We start from the raw sequence: 14,577 nt of genomic DNA, 5'->3' as shown, positions 1-14,577 counted from the left end.
AATGCCTTATTAAAATCCATGTAGACAACATCCACTGCACTACCCTCATCAATCCTCCTCGTTACTTCCTCAAAAAATTCAATTAAGTTAGTAAGATACTTCCTTCCCTTAACAAAACCATGTTGACTATCTCTGATTAATCAGAATCCATGGGTCATGAATCATCATGACTAATAATGAAAGGTCATTGACCTGAAGTGAACTCTGTTTTTCTCCACAGATGCTGACTGATCTGCTGGGCTTTTCCAGCATTTTGTGTTCTTGTACCAGAATGAACTAATTAGGTCAAGCGACCTCTTTTGATGTCATAGATTCGATATAAACGTTCCTTTTGTTTTACTTCATGTGGAATATTGCCAACAGATTTAATGTATTCATCTGCATTCCTGATAACACCGTGGCATTTAAATAGAGTGAACGTATAATGAAAATATAACGAAAAGCAGGCTAGCAGAAAGATTCTGCCTGACAGAGAAATCATAGCTCGATCTAACACCAGCTCCACAAACGAAAACATGAGCTTGCTTTTCTCCACATGCGGAAGGCTGGCATTATGAAGTTCAGTTAATTAGCCAATTAGGATGTGACAGAGGGAAACATTTGTAAAAGCAATTTGAACCATATTCATTACTAAGCAACACTGTGAAGACTCCATGGTGGTGGGGCTTGGTGAACACAATGTCCTCAATGTCCGCTGAGGTTTCTTTCTCTGTCCTGAAACATGTTTGTTGTCTTCCTCATTCTTTCATTTTAAGTAACATAAGAAATAGAAACCGGAGCTGGTCATTCAGCCCTTTGAGCCCTCTCTCATTCAATAAGATCATAGAATGGTCACATCGCAGTAGGAGGCCATTCAGCCTATCACATCCATGTCGGATCTCAGCAAGAGCAACTCACCTCATCCCACTTCCCGCCTTTTCCTCATAGACCTGCAAATTATTTTCTTTTGTGGTAATTATCCAAATCCCCTTTGAAAGTCTCCTTTGAGTCTGCCTTCACCACACTCTCAGGCAGTGTATTCTGGGTCTTAACTACATGTTGTGCAAAGAAGTTCTTCCTCATATGGGCTTCTGGTTCTTTTGCCAGTCACCTTGAATTGATGTTCTCCGATTCTGGACCATCCCACCAGTGGAAAGTTTCTCTCCATCAACTCTGTCCAGACTCCTCATGATTTTGAACACTTCTATCAAATGTCCTTTTACCCTTCACTTCTCCAAAGAGAACAGTCCCAGCTTCTCCAATCTATCCAGGTAACTGAAGTTCCTCATTCCTGGAACCATTCTTGTAAATCTTTTCTGCACCCTCTCTGAATCCTTCGCATCTGTCCTAAAGTGTGGTACCCAGAATTGGACACAGTATTCCAACTGAGTATAATGACTGATCTTCTACCGCAATGTTTCTTCCCGCACTTATCTCCCTAATTTCTTTAGTATCCAAAAATCTATCGACCTCCGTCTTGAATATATTCAATGACTGAGCATATACAACTCTCTGGGGTAGAGAATCCCAGAGATTCACAATCATTTGAGTGAAGAAATTTCTCCTCATCTCAGTCCTAAACGGACAGCCCCTTATCTGAGACTAATCCTGCGTTTTAGATTCCCCAGCAGGCCCGTTCCTGATTACTGCTCTCAAGCAGTGTTGCAGCACAGCAGATGAACAAGCTCAATATAAGCTATATCTCAATGGGCAGTAGGTCATGGGGCTCAAGTCCCAATTCAGAGCCTAGAGCACAAAATCTTGGCTAAAATTCCCAGGACAGTGTTAAGGAAGCGCAGCATAGTTGCCATTTTTTGAATCAGGCATCAAGCTGAGGCCCTGTCTACCCTCTCTAGATTTTTTTAAAAATTAATTCCCGAGACGTGGGCTTCGCTGGCTGGGCCAGCATTTATTGCCCATCCATAGTTGCCCTTGAGAAGGTGGTGGTGAGCTGCCTTCTTGAACCGCTGCAGTCCCTGTGGTGTAGGTACACCCACAGTGCTGTTAGGAAGGGAGTTCCAGGATTTTGACCCAGTGACAGTGAAGGAACAGCGATATATTTCCAAGTCAGGATGATGAGTGACTTGGAGGGGAACTTCCAGGTGGTGGTGTTCCCATGTGTCTGCTCCCTTGTCCTTTTAGATGGTAATGGTCATGGGCTTTGAAGGTGCTGTCTAAGTAGCCTTGATGAATTCCTGCAGTGCATGTTATAGATGCTACACACACTGCTGCTACTGTGCGTCGGTGGTGAAGGGAGTGAATGTTTGTGGATGTGATGCCAATCAAGTTGACTGTTTGTCATGGACGGTGTCCAGCTTCTTGAGTGTTGTGGGAGCTGCACTCATCCAGGCAAGTGGGGAGTATTCCATCACACTCCTGACTTGTGCCTTGTAGATGGTGGACAGGCATTGGGGAGTCAGGAGCTGAGTTACTCGTTGCACGATTCCTAGCCTCTGATCTGCTCTTGTAGCCACAGTATTTATATGGCTAGTCCAGTTCAGTTTCTGGTCAATGGTAACCCCCAGGATGTTGATGGTGGGGGATTCAGTGATGGTAATGTCATTGAACATCAAGGGGCGATGGTTAGATTCTCTCTTGTTGGAGATGATCATTGCCTGACACTTGTGTGGCGCGAATGTTACTAGCCACTTGTCAGCCCAAGCCTGGATATTGTCCAGGTCTTGCTGCATTTGGACATGGACTGATTCAGTATCTGAGGAGTCGCGAATGGTGATGAACATTGTGCAATCATCAGCGAACATCCCCACTTCTGACCTTATGATGGAAGGAGTGTCATTGATGAAGCAGCTGAAGATGGTTGGGCCTAAGATACTACCCTGAGGAACTCCTGCAGTGATGTCCTGGAGCTGAGACGACTGACCCCCAACAACCACAACCATCTTCCTTTGTGCTACGTATGACTCCAACCAGCGGAGAGTTTCCCCCCTGATTCACATTAGATGGAAAAGATCCCACAGTACTGTTTTGAAGAAAGGCAGAGGAGTTCTCCCTGGATGAGCACTTGGCACGTCATAACATTCAAGGCTATGGGCCAAGTGCTGGTAAATGGGATTAGGTAGGTAGGTCAAGTGTTTCTCATGTGTCGGTGCAGACTCGATGGGCCGAAGGGCCTCTTCTGCACCGTGTGATTCTGAGAATAAACATCAATAAAACAGATTATCTGCTCATCATCACATTGCTGGCTATGAGAGCTTTCTGTGCACAAATGGGCTCCTGCATTTTCTACATTGCAACAACAGGGAGAGATGGCGGCTTCATGGCAACGTCAGGCTAATGCTCCGGTGACATGGGTTCAAATCCCCCCCCGCCATGGCAACTAGTGGAATCTAAATTCAGTTGATAAACCTGAAATATAAAGCTAGTCGCAGTAATGGTATTCATGACAACTATCATTGTTGTAAAACCCCATCTGGTTCACTCTTGCCCTTCAGGGAAGGAAATACATTCGAAATAGGAGAAGTAGGCCATTCAGCCCCTCGAGCCTGCTCCGCCATTCAATAAGATCATGGCTGATCTTCTTGTGTTTTGAATTCCAATTATAATGAAAAAAGGAAGACCATCACCCCTCACACCCGAATACTCCAATGCCCCATCCATGCAACTTCATGCCCCCCACCCACTCCCTATGGCTCCTCATTCCCCAACGCCAAGCTATGGTGCACTGAACAATGCCAGGGCGCCCTGATTAATTTGGTACACGATGCTCTGCCCGTGTGAATTGAGTCTGTATACCACACACCATATTGGACACTTTGTTCCCTGTTTTTCCCTCAGCCCAATCCATTTCCAGACCGCTATCTCACTGCTTCCCTTTAAGGTTCTCCTTAAAAGCTACCCTCTCCGCAAGCCTCCCCAGAGCATTGTGGGGGTCTGAGACTCTCTTCTCTAAAACCTCTTGGGGCATTTTTCAACATCGAGGGAACTTTGTAAAGCTGTTGTTGTTGGTGCGTTTAAAGGTCGTCCAAATGTTTGCTGCCAGCTTCAGAATGCAGGGGGTTCTATACTCGGGCCTAGCTGAAATCATGCCGCTTCTACACGGTGCCTTGTTGCCATGGTGAATAAATAACTGCTGCACCTACCACCTTCTCAAGGCCAACTAGGAATGGCAATAAATGTTGGTCTTGCCAGTGGCACCCAGATCCTGAGGACAAATATAATCGCTAGGACATTTTAAACAATAAACCACATATCTGAATCACCTGAGTTCACAGCCTTGGTTTCCTGTTAGATCATAAGATGAGCTTCTGACCATATATCTGTGCCACCATCAAGATTATCAACTTCCTTAACATTGCCTTACTTCACCCCTGCCTCAGTTCATCTGCTGCTGAAACCTTCATCCATGCTTTTGTTACCTTCACATTCAACAATTCCATGACTTTCCTCTCTGGTTTCCCAGTCCCAACACTCTCAGTTCATCAAAAAGAATCAGGGTTTGTATCCTAACTCACAACAAGTTCCCATCACCTGTTCCCCTGGTGCTCACTAACCAACATTGGGCTCCTGGTCTGGCAATGCTTCAATTTTAAAATTCTCATCCTGCTTTCAAATTCCTCCATGGCCTCACTCTTCCCTATCTGTGTAACGTGATCCAGCCCCACAACCCACTGAGGTATCTGCACTCCTCTAATTCTGGCCTCTTGAGTATTCCAGATGTTCATTGTGGCACCACTGGAGGATGTGTTTGCCTTTATCTAGGCCCTAAACTCTGGAATATTCTCCCTAAACCTCTCTGCCTCCCTATCTTGCTCTCCCCCTTTAAGACGCTCCTTAAAATCTACCTCTTTGACTCCTTGATCACCGGAGCTAATATCCCTGATCCCCAGTGTTAATTTGATAACACTCCTGAGAAGTGCCTTGGGACACTTTACTATGTTAAGGTAGCTATACAAGTGCAAGTTGTTGTTGTGACAGTAAAAGATCTCACACCACTATTTGAGGAAGAGCAGGGGAGTTCTCCCCAGTGTCCTGACTGACATCGTTGAGAAAGCAGATTCATTTGTTACTTACCTCATTTGACGCTTGTGAGATCTTGTATGCAAATTTACTGTTGTGTTTTCCCGCATAACAAAAGTGACTAAACTTCAAAACCGATTCTCTGGGTTAAGGGAATTTTGGGATATCCTGAGGTTGTGAAAAGTGCTGTACAGGAGCGGGCTCTTCCTTTGAATAGAGAATTACAAATCCTGTGCACTGCAAACCTTTCTCAGCTAAAACTTCCTTTGCAGAGTTGAGAAATCACCGGGCAAAATACAAAGTTTTTTTATTCCCTGATGTTCGATAGGATAATGTGGGTTCGGTGAAATGAACAGAAACTTTTCCATTTATTCAGGAGCACCTCACATTCCACCAAATGTTACAGTGATTTGTTTCCATTTCCAGTAATAGCAAAGGAACATCAATCAGAATGACAGTAGAAAATGTAACTTACAATACAAATGAGCCCTTTTAATCATTCCTGGCAAGTAATGAAAAAAAATGATTACATTTGGCGCTTTTTATAGCATTTTATTTCGATTCACTCAAGCTTACATTTCTGGCCAATTCGTTGTTTGTGATTTTAAAATAAGTATAAAGTAATAAGAAATTCAGAGAAAAAGTTAATTGGGCCCCATCACCATCCAGAGTTCACATCTGATTTTTAAAAATATTTATTCTTAGATGGGGTGTCAACACTGCTGGCTGGGCCAGCATTTATTGCCCATCCCTAATTGCCCTTGAGAAGGTGGGTGGTGAGCTGCCTTCTTGAGCCGCTGCGGTCCATGTGGTGTAGGTACACCCACAGTGCTGTTAGGAAGGGAGTTCCAGGATTTTGACCCTGTGACAGTGAAGGAACGGCGATATATTTCCAAGTCAGGATGGTGTGCGACTTGGAGGGAACTAGTTCTATCTTTGAGTTCCCTCTTACATACCTGTTAATCACTTGCTTTAGAGGACAAAAAAAATCACTATAAGTCAAACAGCGTTCTTGATTTATTCTCCTGTCTGAGCCATGGAAAGTGACAAGTGACAATTCACAGAATTGAGACCAGATAAGGGACATTAGAATTCTGAGCACCCCATTACGGGAAGGGTATTTGAACCATGAAGAAGAGGATAGTAAAGATGCACTCGAACAACACCAGTCATAGCGTAAAAATTACAACCATGAATTTCAGAAGCAAAGTTAGAAACTCCTCTACACATAAAGTGTGGTAGAAATTGGGAACTCTCCTTTGCAAACAGCAAATGAGGCTTGATCAACTGTACAGTTTAAATCAGAGACTGATAGATTTTTGTCATCCAAAAGTATTAAGGAGTAAATGTAGGTGCATGGAGTTTAGGTCACAGATCAGACATGATTTCATTGAATGGTGGAACAGGCTCAAGGGGCTGAATGGCCTCCTCCTGTGCTTATGATTCTTGGAAGTTCAAAGAGAATTGGTGGCTTTTTTCACTGGAATAGAGAGAATTCATAAAGGTGTGTAAATGATGGTTGGATTTGAGAGGTCAAAGGGTGAAAGACTGTCTCTACTGATTATCAATCAGTGAAAAGGGGCATTAATTGAGGATTATCACAAGAATGAAAGGGGAGACTGAAAGAACTCTTCCCGTTAGGAATGAAAGTGCTTTACTGCAAGTGGCTCCTGAGGCACAAGCTGTAATATAATTTAAAAGTGGGGCCGGATCTGTGTTGGACAAGGAAGCACAGAGGTGTCAGGAAACAAGAAGTAAATAGGTTAAAAGCAAAATACTGCGGATGCTGGAAATCTGAAACAAAAACAAAAATTGCTGGAAAAACTCAGCAGGTCTGACAGCATCTGTGGTGAGAAAGAATTAACGTTTCGAGTCCAGATGACTCTTCTTCAGATCTAAAGAGAAGTAGAAATGTGGTGAAGCTGGGTAGAAGGCCAGTGATAGGTGGAGGCAAAGGAGAGATTGCAAAAGATGTCATAAACAAAAGGTGGAAGGGGTGTTGATGATGGTGATACTGGCTAAAGGAGGTGCTAATGGTGACATTAAGAGTAGAAAGCAGGATGAGCAAGTGACAGATAGCCCTAGTGGGGGTGGGGTGGGGGGAAGGGATAGTGTGGGAAAAAATATCAAAATGGGCTAAAAGGTGGGGATAAAACAATGAATGGAAATGAATTTAAACAATAATAATAGAAATAGGTGGGAAAAAAATGTATATATAAAAATTTAAAAATAAATATTAGAAAAAGGGGAATCAAAAAGGGGTGGGGGGTGGTGAGGATGGAGGAGAGAGTTCATGATCTAAAATTGTTGAACTCAATATTCAGTCCGGAAGGCTGTAAAGTGCCTAGTCGGAAGATGAGGTGCTGTTCCTCCAGTTTGCGTTGAGCTTCACTGGAACATTGCAGCAAGCCAAGGACGGACATGTGGGCATGAGAGCAGGTGGTGTTGAAATGGCAAGCGACAGGGAGGTTTGGGTCATTCTTGCGGACAAACCGAAGGTGTTCTGCAAAGCGGTCACCCAGCCTGCGTTTGGTCTCTCCAATGTAGAGGAGACCACATTGGGAGCAACGAATGCAGTAGACTAAGTTGAGGGAAGTGCAAGTGAAATGCTGCTTCACTTGAAAGGCCCTTGGACGGTGAGAAGGGGGGAAGTAAAGGGGCAGGTGTTGCACCTTCTGAGGTTGCATGGGAAGGTCCCATGGAAATAAATAGGGAATAAGTAGGAAGTAAATAGGATTACAGTAGATTGCTTCAATTGAAGAGCTAACCTAGGCCTGCTCTTCATTGTAGTATCTGTGGCACCTTTATGACACTCAATCTTCCTCTCAACAGATGTCAACCAGGTTAAAGATGAACATTGACCTCGGGTTAATTGGCTTCTCTGCGCTCTTAATGCTCACAGCTGAAGTAAAAGCAAAGAAAATCTTTGAGATATTACCTTCTAATGGTTTGGGGAGGAAGTGGGCAGCTGGTTTGTTTTTCTTCACGTGATTTCCTTTCATGATTTCTCCCTCCTTGTTAAGTCCCAAATACCAACCCCTTCCAGACTGTTGCTGTCTGTACAACATGGATGAATAGGTCACATAGTAGTTTTCAAATACTGATTCCTTGAACCTGCATTCTGGTGTGAAGTGTTCCTGTTTACAGAAAAAAAACAGCAAAATAACAATTAAGTTCTTACTCTTTAACAGCACATTCTCATGCAAATCATAGTTCTGCAAAGGCAGAGTCATGGAATGATTCTGAATCAACTTCTTCCAAACAACTTAACATAGAAACATAGAAATGAGGAGCAGGAGTAGGCCATTCGGCCCTTCGAGCCTGCTCCGCCATTCATTATGACCATGGCTGATCATCCAACTCAATAGCCTGCTCCTGCTTTCTCCCCATACCCTTTGATCCCTTTCACCCCAAGAGCTATATCTAACCCTTCTTGAAAGCATACAATGTTTTGGTCTCAACTACTTTCAGTGGTAACGAATTCCACAGGCTCACCACTCTCTGGGTGAAGAAGTTTCTCCTCATCTCAGTCCTAAATGGTCTACCCAATATCCTCAGACTGTGACCCCTGGTTCTGGACTGCCCCACCATCGGGAACCTCCTTCCTGCATCTACCCTGTCTAGTCCTGTTAGAATTTTTTAGGTTTCTGTGAGATCCCCCCTCATTCTTCTGAACTTCAACGAATATAATCCTAACCGACTCAATCTCTCCTCATATGTCAGTCCCGCCATCTCAGGAATCAGTCGGGTAAACCTTCGCTGCACTCCCTCTAGAGCAAGTACATCCTTCCACAGATAAGGAGACCAAAACTGCACACAATATTCCAGGTGTGGTCTCACCAAGGCCCTGTATAATTGCAGCAAGACATCCCTGTTCCTGTACTCGAATCCTCTGGCTATGAAGGCCAACATACCATTTCCCTTCTTTACCGCCTGCTGCACCTGCATGCTTACCTTCAGTGACTGGTGTACAAGGACACCCAGGTCTCATTGCGCATTCCCCTCTCTCAATTTATAGCCATTCAGATAATAATCTGCCTTCCTGTTTTTGCTACTAAAATGGATAATCTCACATTTATCCACATTATACTGCATCTGTCATGCATTTGCCCACTCACTCAGCTTGTCCAAATCACACTGAAGCATCTCTGCATCATCCTCACAGCTCACCCTCCCACCCAGCTTTGTGTCATCTGCAAATTTGGAGATATTATATTTAGTTCCCTCATCTAAACAGGTCATTATCTGACTTGTTTGTGGGAGCTTGCTGTGCACATGTACCTACAGAACAATAATAACTACACATCAAAAGTACATTGACTATAAAATACTTTGGGATTTTCTGAGAAAGTGAAAAACTATATATGGACGCAAATTCCCTCTTTTAATTATTGCTTTATTAAACCGGGGTCAAGAGTTCAAATGCTTCAAGGCAAATTGTAAAACAAGCTGTTTGTGAATTGAAAGAAAATGTCTATAAAAACTGGTGCATCATCACAAATCCCCAACTGGTTCACTAATAGCCTCAGGAGCAGGAGTCCCACCAACTCCCCACCCAAAACCCCTCCCCCCGCCCATCAACCCTACCTTCCTGTGGGGCAGAGCTGTTGAACAGCTGAAGGGTGGGTGGGGTACACCCAATGCGGGATGAGGCCCAGTCCTCCAAATAGACCCCTGGACTCCAAAGGTTAAATTATGAAGGAAGATTACACAAACTAAGCTTGTATTGCCGGAATTTAGAAGCGTAAGGGCAAGTGAACCATCAGCAGCAGCAGAATTGTACTCAAACACAATCTGTAACCTCATGGCCTGGCATATCCCCCACTCTACCATTACCATCAAGCCAGGGGGTCAATCCTGGTTCAAGAAGAGTGCAGGAGGGCATGCCAGGAGCAGCACCAGGAATACTGAAAAGTGAGCTGTCAACCTGGTGAAGCTATAACACAGGACGACTTGCGTGCCAAACAGCATAAGCGATCCCACAACCAATGGATCAGATCTAAGCTCTGCAGCCCTGCCATATCTAGTCCTGAATGGTGGTGGACAATTAAACAACTCCCTGGAGGAGGAGGCTCCATAAATATCCTCAGCCTCAATGGAGGAGCTCAGCACATCAGTGCAAAAGATAAGGCTGAAGCATTTGCTACAATCTTCAGGCAGAAGTGCCGAGTGGATCATCCATCTCGGCCTCCTCCGGAGGTCCCCAGCATCACAGATCTTCCAGTCTTCAGCTAATTCAATTCCTTCCACGTGATATCAGGAAACAGCTGAAGACACTGGATACCGTAAAGACTATGGGCCCTGACAATATTCCGCCAATAGTGCTGAAGACTTGTGCTTCAGAACTTGCCACGCTCCTAGCCAAACTGTTCCAGTACAGCTACAACACTGGCATCTACCCGGCTATGTGAAAAATTGCCCAGGTATGTCCTGTACACAAAAAGCAGTACAAATCCAACCCGGCCAATTACCGCCCCATCAGTCTACTCTCCATCATCAGTGAAGTAATGGAAGGGGTCATCAACAGTGCTATCAAGCGGCACTTGCTTAGCAATAACCTGCTCACCGATGCCCAGTTTGGGCTCCTACAGGGCCACTCAGCTCCTGACCTCATTACAGCCTTGGTTCAAACATGGACAAAAGAGCTGAACTCCCGAGGTGAGGTGAGAGTGACTGCCCTTGACATCAAGGCAGCATTTGACTGAATGTGGCATCAAGGAGCCCTAGCAAAACTGGACTCAGTGGGAATCAGAGGGAAAACTCTCCGCTGGTTGGAGTCATACCTAGTATAAAGGAAAATGGTTGTGGTTGTTGGAAACTGCCCATCTAGATTTGTAATTCAATGCTCCCAGTGTTTGCTATTTGAGCAAATATTCTCGGCTGGCACTCAAGTGAAGCACTGATGGATTGCAGCACTGTTGGAGGGTCAGTACTGAGGGAGTGCAGCACTGTTGGAGGGTCAGTACTGAGGGAGTGCAGCACTGTTGGAGGGTCAGTACTGAGGGAGTGCAGCACTGTTGGAGGGTCAGTACTGAGGGAGTGCTGCACTGTTGGAGGGTCAGTACTGAGGGAGTGCTGCACTGTCGGAGGGTCAGTACTGAGGAAGTGTTGCGCTGTTGGAGGGTCAGTACTGAGGGAGTGCTGCACTGTCGGAGGGTCAGTACTGAGGAAGTGTTGCACTGTTGGAGGGTCAGTACTGAGGGAGTGCTGCACTGTCGGAGGGTCAGTACCGAGGGAGTGCTGCACTGTCCATGTTGAAGTAGTAAGGCAGTGCCATGCTGTCAGAGGTAGCATTTCTCAGAACAGATATTAAAAGGCTCCATCTACCCTTTTCTAGTGATGCAACAAACAAAAGGCACCATTTTGGAGAGTTGGGGCATTCTCCCTGGAGTCCTGGCCAATATTTATCCTCCAATTGAGATCATTAACAGCAGATGATATGGTGAACATCACATTGCTGTTTGTGCGATTTTGCAGTGTGGATGTTCGTTGCCATGTTTCTTCCATTACCACAGTGACTATGTTTCAACACTGCTTCATTGGATCGAAAGAGCTTTGGGATCTCCTAAGGTTGGGAAAGGTGCTATAGAAATGAAAGTTCTTTCTCTCTTCCGCTGGGGTATGTGTAACAGGACAGCAGTGGTGTGACAGTGTGATTGCACCAGGGCACGTTTACATGGAGAAATTCCATTCTAGAAGTGGATACTGGAGTTTACAACAGAAATAGAAAAATAAAGATTGTACAACTTAAAAATTGAGTCTAAATCTCATCTGTATGTTGGTTCCAAACCCATTCCCACTAACTCCTTATCGCTGAAGTTTCAATCTCGATATACAAGGCCATGGGAGATCAACCATTTTATTAACTGTTCTTTAGATTCTGCAGGCAGACTTTTAAAAACTCATTGAGTTAAAAACGTATATAAAAACAAAAAACTGCGGATGCTGGAAATCCAAAACAAAAACAGAAACAGAAATACCTGGCAGCCAGACCTGCTGAGTTTTTCCAGGTATTTCTGTTTCTGTTTTTGTTTTAAAAATTCATTCATGGGATGTGGGCGTCGCTGGCTAGTGCCAGCATTTATTGCCCATCCCTAATTGCCCTTGTCCAGAAGGCATTTAAGAGTCAACCACATTGCTGTGGGTCAGGAGTCACATGTAGGCCAAACCGGGTAAGGACAGCAGATTTCCTTCCCTAAAGGACATTAGTGAACCAGATGGATTTTTTACAACAAAAAATGATTTCACAATCATCATTAGACTATTAATTCCTGATTTTTATTGAATTCAAATTTCACTATCTGCTATGGTGGGATTTGAACCCAGGTCCCTAGAACATTATTCTGGGTCTCTGGAACACAAATCCAGTGACAATACCACTATGTTACCACCTCCCCTATTTTACAGCATTGGCTTCAAACATGTGGCCAGTTAACTGGTCAGAGATTCTGATCAGAACAAAGCTCCACCTGTGACACCATTTCCAGAGGACAGGGAATCACGGTATATGCGAGTGCTTTGTTTAGGAGGAGGAGGCTTCACAAATACCTCCATCCTCAATGATGGGGGAGCCCAGCACATCACTGCAAAAGATAAGGCTAAAGCATTTGCAACCATCTTCAGCCAGAAGGGCCAAGTGGATGATCCATCTCGGCCTCCTCTGGAGGTCCCCAGCATCACAGATGCCAGTCTTCAGGCAATTCGATTCACTCCATGTGATATCAAGAAATGGCTGAAGGCACTGGATACTGCAAGGGCTATGAGTCCTGACAATATTCAGGCAATAGTACTGAAGGCTTGTGCTCCAGAACTTGCTGTGCCCCTAGCCAAGCTGTTCCAGTACAACTACAACACTGGCATCTACCCAGCTATGTGGAAAATTGTCCAGGTATGTCCTGTACACAAACAGCAGGACAAATCCAACCCGGCCAATTACCGCCCCATCAATCTACTCAGCGCCATGCATGACTCCTCAGTTACTGAAGCACCTGTGTCAAAATGTAGCAAGACCTGGACAATATCCAGGATTGGACTGACAAGTGGAAAGTAACATTCGCACCACACAAGTGTCAAGTAATGACCCTCTCCAACAAGAGAGAATCTAACCATCACCCCTTGACATTCAATGGCATTACCATTGCTGAATCCCCCACTATTAACATTTTGGGGATTTCCATTGACCAGAAACTGAACTGGACTAGCCATATAAATACTATGGCTACAAGAGCAGGTCAGAGGCTAGGAACTGTGTGGCGAGTAACTCACCTCCTGACTCCCCAAATCCTGTCCACCATCTACAAGGCATAAGTCAGGAGTGTGATGGAATACTCCCCACTTGACTGGATGAGTGCAGCTCCCACAACACTCAAGAAGCTTGACACCATCCAGGACAAAGCAGCCTGCTTGATTGGCACCACATCCACAAACATTCACTCTCTCCACCACCGACGCACAGTAGCAGCAGTGTGTACCATCTACAAGATGCACTGCAGGAATTCACCAAGGCTCCTTTGACAGCACCTTCCAAACCTACAACCACTCCTATCTAGAAGGACAAGGGCAGCAGATAGATGGGAACACCACCACCTGGAAGTTCCTCTCCAAGTCACTCCCCATCCTGGCTTGGGAATCGATCGCTGTTCCTTCACTGTCGCTGGGTCAGAAGAAAGGTTGGGGGGTTGGTGTTCAACAGGGTCTCCCACTTCCTGATGCTGGGTCCCTTGATCAGGCACTGAGAGCCTTTGATCAAGGCACAACCCCCTGGAATCCTGCAAGCAACCCCAGCAGGATTTGCTCGTTAGTCTCTCCGTATGGTGAGTCCTCTGCCTGTCGCTGGATGAATAATGATGGCGGCAGGATGAGGCCCTTAAGTGGATAATTCTTGGCAGCTTCCTGGTGAATCTACACTTTATACTCCTATTCTATGTTCTTACTTATAAGATGTAATTTTTTTGATAGTGTGACAGGGGCATCTGAGTGTTCCTCCTCTCTAATAATTAGGAAACTTCACACTGCGCCTGGTTATCTTTCCCGATGACCTGTTGAAGAGAATTGAGTGCAGACTAAAACAGCCGGATAATTTGCTTTCTCCAGTTTCATACTCTCAGCAAAGACTAACTTAATGTACTTGTGGAATGCTGTACAGCAGCCGCTCCGGTTAGAGAATAGGTGGAAACTGTTCATGTGAATTACAAGAAAGATTCACGCTAGGACATTAATTTCTTTCTTCAACTGAACCATTTCCCCATTCTTGTTTCTGTTTTATGTCCTGACTGCCTTGAGTTTCTGTTTAATTTTATTTATCTCCTCACCGTGGTGTTTTGTACTGCTGCTTGATTTTAAATGTCAGCAACATTTCAATCCACATCAGTCTCCTTGCCTTTTTACAAAGTGTCTCTTCACTTCCTATATTACCTTCTATCTGATTCGTCATTATTCCCTTGTATTCGCTGACTCAGTCTCCGTTTGATCAAACCAGATGCTCTTGTGAATCAGCTGCTGTCTCGCTACTTGCAGAACCTCTGCTCTTGCACAATTAGAGCAAACTATATGACTCAGCTCTTTGACTATACAAGCCTCACACAAATCAGCGACAATGGAAGCAAGGCAATTGAATGGTTA

At 44.7% G+C, this 14,577-nt stretch overlaps 1 protein-coding gene across 4 annotated transcripts in view; it reads right to left on the bottom strand.

Moving 5' to 3' along the window:
* Positions 1 to 14,577, bottom strand: part of fgf13a (fibroblast growth factor 13a) — a 629,879-nt gene that overhangs the window by 12,583 nt on the left and 602,719 nt on the right. For all 4 annotated transcript variants that reach the window (XM_078547711.1, XM_078547709.1, XM_078547713.1 and 1 more), the window contains one exon: positions 7,895 to 8,093. In XM_078547711.1, coding sequence (XP_078403837.1) covers positions 7,895 to 8,093 — 199 coding nt within the window. The remainder of the gene's footprint in view (positions 1 to 7,894; positions 8,094 to 14,577) is intronic.

Source organism: Cetorhinus maximus, chromosome 8 (genome assembly GCF_964194155.1).
Source record: "Cetorhinus maximus chromosome 8, sCetMax3.hap1.1, whole genome shotgun sequence".
Taxonomy (NCBI): domain Eukaryota; kingdom Metazoa; phylum Chordata; class Chondrichthyes; order Lamniformes; family Cetorhinidae; genus Cetorhinus; species Cetorhinus maximus.
This window is presented reverse-complemented; position numbering and strand designations above follow the sequence as displayed.